Here is an 8,746-nt window from a genome sequence, read left to right as displayed (position 1 = left end):
AAAAAAAAACAAAAAAAAACAAAAAAACAAACAAAAAAAAAACAAAACAAGACAAAAGTCTCTAAATGAATGGAAGCCAGTGAGTACCTCATGGATAAGGCTGCCAGGGCGGGCACTACTGCAGGTCTAGGATCCATGTGGGGGCGCTTGGTACACTGTGGGGACAGATGGGTTCAGGACAGCAGTTACTGACTCTCTTTCCCTTCTGGCAGCCCCGACCTCCAGAATCCCTTACAGGAGTCCCTGGGGCTGGTTCTTGGAGATAGAGGCGCGGGGGCTTGGGAGGAGGCTTCCCGTCTTCATTTGAGAGCGTCTTCTTGGGCAGGAAGTTACTGTAAGAAGGAGATGTCTGAGCCCAGACACATGGAGGGGGGAGGGGCGCGGCCATGTGAAAGGACAGAGGGCTCAGAGGTTGAGGAGGCAAAAGACAGCACTCAGAACCTGAAGAGATAGAGCCTGAGAAGTGTCTCAGAGTCTGCACCAGGTGGCTCACCTGGGGGAAGCAGCACTCGGGGTCCCACAGGCTGCTGTTGAAGGGCACCCTTTAGGGGGACTGACTATGTTTGGTGAGCTGCAGGGGGGCAGCAAGCTCATGACCAGGCGCCCCCAGGCTGCCATGCTGAGGTTCATCTGGGAAGCTCTCAGGAAATCCCGGCCTAGAGGAGGCAGGCGGGGCTCAGTCCCAGCATCCCCATTGGTCAGCCCAGCCCTCTCCTCACATAGTCCGTATGCTCCACACCTCTCCGCTTAGAGAAAAGGCGTCTCTGCCTCTGCAGCCGAGGCCTCCTTTCAATGACAGGCTCGCAGAAGGTGACCTAAAGGGACATGAAGAAAGCTGAAGACCTGGAGACTGGCCGCCTTTCACCCTGCTGGATCATCCCCGTCCCCACCCTCATCCCCACCCACCCCCACCCCCAGAGCCAGCTCCCAATCTCAGCCATGGGGGTATTCTAGTTAGTGCTAACTTTCCATATGACCCATCTGAGAGGGACTGCCTAGATTACATAGCTCGTGGGCATGTTTGGGGGGGGGGGGNGGTCTTGATGCAGGAGGATCTAGCACACTGTTGGAGGCACCATTCCCTAGGCAAGTGGTACTGGGCTATATAAGAAAGCTAGCCAAATGCCGGGCGTGGTGGCGCACGCCTTTAATCCCAGCACTTGGGAGGCAGAGGCAGGCGGATTTCTGAGTTCAAGGCCAGCCTGGTCTACAAAGTGAGCCCCAGGACAAGCCAGGGCTACACAGAGAAACCCTGTCTCAAAAAAACCAAAAAAAAAAAAAAAAAGAAAGCTAGCCAAGCATGAGCTTGGGAGAGAGGCAGAGAGCAAGCCAGCAAACAGGGTTCCTCCCCAGTTTCTGCTTTCAGTTCCTGCTTATTAAGTTTCTGCCTTGGCTCCCTTCAAGATAGGCTGTAAACTGGGTGATGGTGGAGCACACCATTAATCCCAGCTCTGAGGAGGCAGAAGCAGGTGGATCGTGAATTGGAGGCCAGCCTGGTCTACAGAGTGAGTTCCAGGACAGCCAAGGCTGCAAGAGAAACCTTGTCTCAGAAAAAAGAAAGAAGGCGGTGGGGGGTGGGGGGAGAAGAGGAGGGAGGGGGTAGGCTGTAAATCTGTACATTGAAATCACCCCTTCCCAGCCTTCAGTTGCTTTGGCTGGTGTTTTATCGTAACAATGAGGCAAAGCTGATATGAAGCAAAACTCAGAGGACCTAGACAGGATACTGTATCCTTACTGGGGCCAGGGGAGAAACTGAGGCCCAGAGGAGACACACTTATGTATTCAAGATGACATATGAGGCAGGACAAGCTCAGGGTAGAGATGTGAGCCTTCCTGTAGGCCTGTCTGTGGACCTGTCTCCATCTCTCAAGTCCCATAGTACATGGGTTACCAGTTTTTATCACACAGACGCACACAGAGACGCGCGCGCACACACACACACACACACACACAGTTGTACTCACTGATGTAGGCAGAGGTTGACACCACACTGGGTATCTGCCCTTCCACCTTATTTTTTGAGACAGGGTTTCTCACTGAACCTGGAATTCATTGTTTCAGCTAGACTGGCTGGCCAGCGAGTCTGGAGAACCCATGTTTCTGTATGGCCAGTTGTGAACTTAGAGACACACCAAGCCACACATGGTTTTTACACGGATCCTGGGGATTTGAACTCAGGTCCTCATACTTCCACAGTAAACACTTTACCCACTGAGCCATCACCCCAACCCAAAATGTCAGTCCTAAAGACCCCCTGTTAGGGGTCAGGGCTCAGTAGGAACCTGGGCAAAGAGCTGCCCCTGCGGCAGCAGACTGAGAGAAAGCTGGTGACAGGCATTGTCCAGGAAGTCCTCAAGCTTCAGAAACGCCACAGCACACAACTGCCGCCAGTCCCGCCAGTGAACCCCAATCTCCAGCTCTCGAGCCTATGTGGAAAAGACCAGGCTGAGGAATGGGGTTCGGCATCAGCCCTCACCTGAGTGCCCCCGCCCCGTACCCCACAGCTAACCCTAACCACACAAAGGCCAGCCTTACTCGGTCCAAGGAGATGATAAAAGTCTGGTCCCAGGATTTCTCAGCCACCAGTCCCCATCCTGTCTGGCCCACAACACGATTGTCAACCTTCAACACAGCCAGTACCTCACCTATAGTGCCAAGGCTTGGATTTAGGGCATGGCCAGAGCAGGGGCCTCACCACCTCCCATGGCTTCTCCTTACTCACTGGCCAGCTCGCCTCCACCACGCTGCTGCCGGGACCTTGTTCGGAGCCAGCTTTCAGAAGGGCTACCTGCCAGGACAGCCATGGGACACCGTCCAGGCACAGCTACCAGCAGATCTTTGCAGCCCAGGAGGCGAACCTGCAGTGTCCCTGGTTGGGAGTCAAGAGAGCCCTCTGTCAGTAGCCACCACCAATGGAACCCCAGAGGGACACCACCTGCTCTAGGAGGGTCAGAGCTAGGAGCAGCCGATCGAAACCCTACCTACCACACTTGGTAACCACCCAGCATCCTTAGCAGCCTGGCTAGCTCTCCTTCCTGAGTGTCTATGCAGTGGCAGAACACAGCAGGAATGTAAGAACAGGACTTCTCCCAAGCTTTGTGAAGCCACAGGATGAGGGAAACTGCTACCTTGAGCTCAGGGTCTGGCGGGCACCATGGTCTCAAATGCACAGGGGCAGGCACCCGAGCATCACTCTAGCTGCCTGCCCTATTCCTTCCCACCTGATCAGCAAGGGAGAGCCCCCAATAGGGACAAAACATGTTTTGTCTAAGATCACTGAGAGTTTTGTCTTCAAGGGTAGAGAACGAGAGGAGGAAGCAGCAGATACCCAGGAGCTCCTGAGGGCATAAACTGGCTCTGAGGACACCATTTTAGTAGGCTGGGTCTGGAGGTAATACTTGGAGACCTTACAGAAATACCAAGGGTGGTCCAGGCAATCCACTTGTCTTAGGAAATGGAAGTTCAGCTACAAACTAGCATATGTTTTTGTTTAAAGGCAGGATCTTGTTAGCCCAAGTTGGCCTCAAACTCACTATGTAGCTAAAGATGCCCTTGAACTCCTGATCCTCCTGCCTCACTTCCCAGGGGGTTGGGTTGTAGGTGTGCGCTCCCATACCCAGTTAATTTGGTGTTGGGGACTGAACGCAGGACCTCATACGCAGTACAAGAACTTTATCAGCGCTTCCTATGACTAATCCTTAGTCCCAAATTCTTCCCCTTTAAACAAGAGGCTCCTTTTGTCTTGCTGGACTTGCTGGCTTGGCCATCAGCACTCCCGTGAGCCCTCCAAGGCCAAGCTCAGACTCCCCCTGTTCTAAGGAGCCCTCCTTGATTATCCAAGATAATAGTAACAGAGCTCTGTCTATCCCTATCTATTGTGTTCTGAAGCAGGCACCAGCCGGGCTCTAGCTTGCAGCTCCCATGGTCTGTTGACTGCCAGTCAGCTGCTGCTACAAGAACAGACCTCATGAAAGAACTTACAGGTGGTCCAAGCTGCCCAGGCCCCAAGGCTGCCAGGGTAGTGGACTGTGATTGTCCATTTACTCCCTACCTAAGGCCGGGCATTTAAATCCCATCCACGCTGGCCAGGCTCCAACTGTGTTCTGAGCATCAGAAACTTTTGGGTTTACAAAACTATGTTGGGGATTAGGAGAGCACTTCCACCCTTTGTTTACTTAGGGTCTCTCCCATGTCTCTCTGGCTGGCCTGGAACTCACTCTAAAGACCAGGTTGGAACTCACAGACATCCCCCTGCCTCTGCCTCACGAGTGCTAGGATTAAAGGCGTGCGCCATCATGCTGGGTCACTACTATTGTTTCTAGGTTACAGATGGGGATAAACCAAGAATCAGAGTGGGAACGTGAGGGATCCAAGGTCACACAGCAGGACTGAACTCTCTCCCAAATGCTTCAGCATCCTCTCTAAAAGGTAAGGGGCCCTCTGACGTGAAAGGGAATCCTTGCTACCTACCTGTCAGGGCAATAGGTTTCACAAGTGTCCCCAAAGGCTGGGGGTTCCCAAGCATTGCCATCCAAAGTTCTCGGGTCACCCTGCTACGTAGAGAATGGGTGGGAGGCAACCTCTCCAGCAGCAATTCCAGGGCCAGCCGTAGGAGGTCCAGCTTCTGGGAGGATTCCTGGAGCTGGGCCTGGGCCTACCGAGGAGACACAAACACCAGGTATGGGTTAAAGGGGTCAGGCCACACCTCGTGGGTATTCACTACTACCCTCCACAGGCAGCAACCCTGCGTGCAGGCCCCACTGCAGGTGGATGGACCCAAACAGAGCTGTAGAGACAGCAGTGAGCCGGGGACACAGCCTGACCTCGGCCAGTGCCTTGCGGTCCTGCATCCTCTGGCCACCAAGCAGCTTCACCACATTCTTGGCGCCAGCAGCCACAGCAGCCTCTACTCGAAGTCGGTGCTGCAGCTCCTCTGCCAGCAAGTCGGGGCCTGCAGGGCGGAGGTGAACCTTTAGCCTCGGCCATCGAGGGCCACCCTCCCTGACCTGAGAGGCCTCACCTGGCTCTGGAGAGCCACTGGACTCCAGGCTGCTTATCTTCATCCGGAGCAGGGCCACCTTCAGCTGACTGTCCTTTAACATCTGCTGGGCAGCCGCCAGGAGCTTCCTCTCCTGGGGAGGTGACACTCGTCCCATCAGAAGGGGCTCACAGCAGACCACCAGGGCCTGGGTGGGGCTGAGCCTCCCCTGTTATACCAAGGTTCAAGCTCCTACAAGGAAGACACTACAGGCAAGCCTCCCTTGTTGAACTAGGTAATGGGTGGTGGAGGCTGGAGGGGTGAGCGGAATATGACACTCATCAGTTTGACAAGCTAAGTAGTAAGGAGTCTGTCAGATGGAGAACAGAGGGTAGGTTGCCAAGAGCTGGGCGGGCAGCCGACTGGATCTTCCGCTAGCCTTCTGTTGGGCCTTGCTGACAGTGTGGATCAGAGACTTGCCTCACCCACCTACCTGTACTTCTAGCATTAGGTGAGGAGCTGGGCCAGGGTAGCATTTCCCTGTTGGCACAGGGCCTGGCTGGCTTTGTGCTCCTTATACCTGAGAGCTACGTCTCTCCCATCAGGTAGATGAGAAGCCAGGTCTACCCCTCTCCATCAGACGCCAGCCCTTACCTTGGGGGTGCCGCTGGCACACGTGTGAATCATATTCTCAGCCCCCTGCTTTACCTTTAGCTCCACCTGCAGCTGCCTATGTAAAGCCTCTGAGAGCCGAGCCCTGGACTGCTCCGCCCGCGGCTGGGGTCCCGAGGTCACTGGCTCTGCAACACAAAGCAGGGGATGCAACGCTCCTACCTTTAGAGTTCAGACCTCCAGGAAGCAGCGCCTGCCTTTTTCCCTTCCCTTCCGTATAGACAACATGTGGATGATATAGGGTGGTCAAAGCCAAAGCCAGGATTGTGTTCGTGAGTCTCCCGTTCCCAGGTGTATTCAGACTCCTCGCTCACCGGCTGAGGCTGGCAGCAGAACTTGGGCGTGCAGCTCCCGAAGCTCGCCATGCAGCTGCTCCAGGCGGCGGTTGGAGGCCCTCAGCAGTTGCTGCACATGGCCCAGGTGGCGTCGGTCTGTGGCCACGCGCCGCATGTTCTCCATGCCCTCCTTGATCTTCAGCTCCTTCTGGATGGCTCTGCGGACCATCTCTTTCTCATCCTCGGGGGCTCTCTGGCCAGTCCTAGGCTGCAAAGGGCAGAGAAGTCTTAGCCTACCCTGCTCCACAGCAAAGAGGGATCAGACACAAAAGGCAGAGCCCCAGAGTGTCTCAGAACCCTGCAGTGTCTAGCTCCTGTCTCCCTTTCAAAGAAGGGAGAGAGAAAACAGACCAGGTTGGCCCAGTGCCTTCTGGGTACTGAACTTTTCACTCTAACAACACACTGAATTCCCTTCTCCTTGGTAGTAGTCGCTCTTTTGTGGTCCTGGGAAAGAAGCCATAGCCTGGAGCATGCTAAACAAGAGCTCTGACACAGACCCACATGCTTAGCTCTCATTCCTATTTTATACAGGAGCAACAAACAAAGAAGAGTTAGGTGGCTTGCTCACACAGGCAACACAGAGGAGTGGCCACTGTGGATCGAGGGACAGTGTGATCCCATTTTCTCCCAGCCTGCCACACTGCTCTCCCTAGGTCTGAGAAGCAACCAGAACCTGGGAGGTAATGTAGGCAAAGAATTCACTCTAGGTCCCCTGCAGGAGACAGCCAGTGGCCCTAAACACCACAACTTATGTCTTCTGCCTTAGATAGTGTGGCAGACAGGTGCTGTGGCAGAGGTGGCAAGCTGGAGCTACAGCTGTTCACCAGATTAGAGGCACCATCAAAGGTAAGGAGAGAAAACCTCTCGGAGGCTGACCTTATTCCAGGGCAACTCCTGGTAACCCCCTTCCCATCCCCAGGATCCTGGAAGCCACGCTATTTTATCCCTATTTTATCCTTACCTTTCGGTGTTCCATCTCCTAAGCCCCATGAAAGAATGGCTACTCCGTTTAGGGGCCCCAGGCCTCAGCTAGGTTGCTGGTCCTGCCTTAGCTGTCAGAGGGCAAGGGCGAGGCTCAGGAAATCCTTTGGCCGCCCCAAGCAGGAGGGCCAGAGCCAAAGGCCTGAGCAAACAAAGCTCTCACAGAGCTGGGGGCCTGCTGGCCACCGGGGTCCTGAGTCACCTCGCTGCCGCTGCTGCAGGGCGGAGGCTCACAGGAAATCGGAAAATGTGTATAAGCTAGACAGGCCAGAAGGATCTCTGGAGGAAGGGTACTGGGAGGGGTGAGATCCATCCAGCCTTACAGGCTGCCTGAGGGCTAAGGTGCTCCAGTCTACTGCACTTCACCTTCCCCTCAAGTCCTGACTTGACACTAGGGTGTTATCTTCTACATAAACATCTCACCTCACCTTGAACTGTCCTGGCATAGAACAGTATCTCTCTCTCCTGCTTAAGTGACACATCTAACCCGAACCTCTCCACATTGCGGACCCCTCCTTGGACCCAAGAGTTCCTTGTACAATGCTGAGCCAAGTCCCTCTAGTGGCCAACTTGTTCTAGCCTGTGGGTGTGGTGTATGGGGGACAACGCCTACTGCGCGCACAATCTTGTCCCCGCTCCCCGTCCCTCCGCTCCCTCCCCCCCCCCATCCCCGCTCCCCCAGTCCTCTTGCAGAGCTGTATACTCCAACCTTTGCGCTCCTGGCAAATTCCCACCTTCCTGCAAGCCTCTAGAAGATCGAATTTTAAGGAACTTGACCTCTCTTACCCCCACCTCCACCCCCACCCCCGGTGGCACATTCCACGGTAACAGGCGTGCTGCCGGGCTGGATCTCCGTCACTTCGGGGACCTGGGCACCAGAGCGTCTTAACCCAGGCAGGGCTCAGGCAGAGAGGCCAGAGTAGGGTGAAGATCCGAGCACCGTGTGCTCAGAGCTGCAAACACGGTCGCTGCGTGCGCTTGGTTCACCTGGCGCACAGCCCCCTCCGGCTCCATGGCGCCTTGCCCGCCAGTCCTCTCCTCCACTGCGGTTCCGGAAGCCCGGGCCTCAGTGCCTGACTTTCAAACTTGAAACTTCCCGGGAAGTGGCGCGGGACACGCGGTCGGGCGCCCCCTCCGGAGACTCGCGCGCCCCGCAGGAGCTGGGGGAGCAGCGCCCCCTCCCGGCCACGCGGGAGCAGCGTCACGCTCTGCACCGCAACTGTTCTTAGAGATGGGAAAGCCGAGGGCCATTTCTTCTCCAACTTTGCCCGCAGCATGCGCTGGGGCCTGACCTGGTCACGGAGTAAACCTTGACCCAAATTATGGCCAGATCCAAATAAGATACGAACTAACTCAGACTTATGCGAAACGCATTTTCTATCTCAGCGGGAGTCAATGTTCTGATTTTACCATAAGGATGTCCACAGGGGCTGAGGAGGGAGTTCAATAAAGTGCTGTGAGCTTAAGGATTAGATCAGTCAAACCAACCTTGTTGGGTTTTAAGGGGCTGGGAGTGAGGGCAGGACTTCTCCGGTGGGTAGGATTTGCCCAGAACATAGGGTGGGGGTTGCCCTCCAGGTGTGGTCGTGAAGACCCTGTGTGCCTGGTGGAGAGAGCCAGACTGAACTGTGGTTGGCCTTATCCCCAGCACACCACACCCACGCCTTCAATCCCATCAATTGGGAAGTAGAGGCTGCCAGATCTTCTGAGTTCATGGCCAGCCTGATCTACAGAACAAGTTCCAAGACAAAAAGAAGGGCTACACAGAGAAATCAAGTCT

General features: G+C 55.1%; 1 protein-coding gene across 6 annotated transcripts in view; it reads right to left on the bottom strand.

Moving 5' to 3' along the window:
• The window catches only part of Pkn3 (protein kinase N3), a 13,630-nt gene extending 5,577 nt beyond the window's left edge, over window positions 1–8,053 (bottom strand). For 2 of the 6 annotated variants that reach the window (XR_002377408.2, XM_021156763.1), the window contains exons 1-12: window positions 7,954–8,053; window positions 5,965–6,193; window positions 5,633–5,778; window positions 4,824–5,132; window positions 4,471–4,654; window positions 2,723–2,869; window positions 2,536–2,645; window positions 2,283–2,426; window positions 740–815; window positions 494–656; window positions 236–332; window positions 88–155 (exon numbers count right to left, since the gene is read on the bottom strand). Coding sequence is in view for 5 of the 6 variants with exons in the window: in XM_021156763.1 (XP_021012422.1) it covers window positions 88–155; window positions 236–332; window positions 494–656; window positions 740–815; window positions 2,283–2,426; window positions 2,536–2,645; window positions 2,723–2,869; window positions 4,471–4,654; window positions 4,824–5,132; window positions 5,633–5,778; window positions 5,965–6,193; window positions 7,954–7,980 (1,700 nt within the window). In the remaining variant the exon portion in view is untranslated. Of the gene's footprint in view, window positions 1–87; window positions 156–235; window positions 333–493; window positions 657–739; window positions 816–2,282; window positions 2,427–2,535; window positions 2,646–2,722; window positions 2,870–4,470; window positions 4,655–4,823; window positions 5,133–5,632; window positions 5,779–5,964; window positions 6,194–6,946; window positions 7,038–7,752 lie in introns of all 6 variants that reach the window. The other 4 variants (XM_029473832.1, XM_029473828.1, XM_021156764.2 and 1 more) reach the window with 4 other exon arrangements.
• Between the last annotated feature and the right edge of the window lie 693 nt (window positions 8,054–8,746).

Source organism: Mus caroli, chromosome 2 (genome assembly GCF_900094665.2).
Source record: "Mus caroli chromosome 2, CAROLI_EIJ_v1.1, whole genome shotgun sequence".
NCBI lineage: Eukaryota > Metazoa > Chordata > Mammalia > Rodentia > Muridae > Mus > Mus caroli.
Note: the sequence above shows the minus strand (reverse complement) of the source record. Positions and strands in the feature narration are given on the sequence as shown.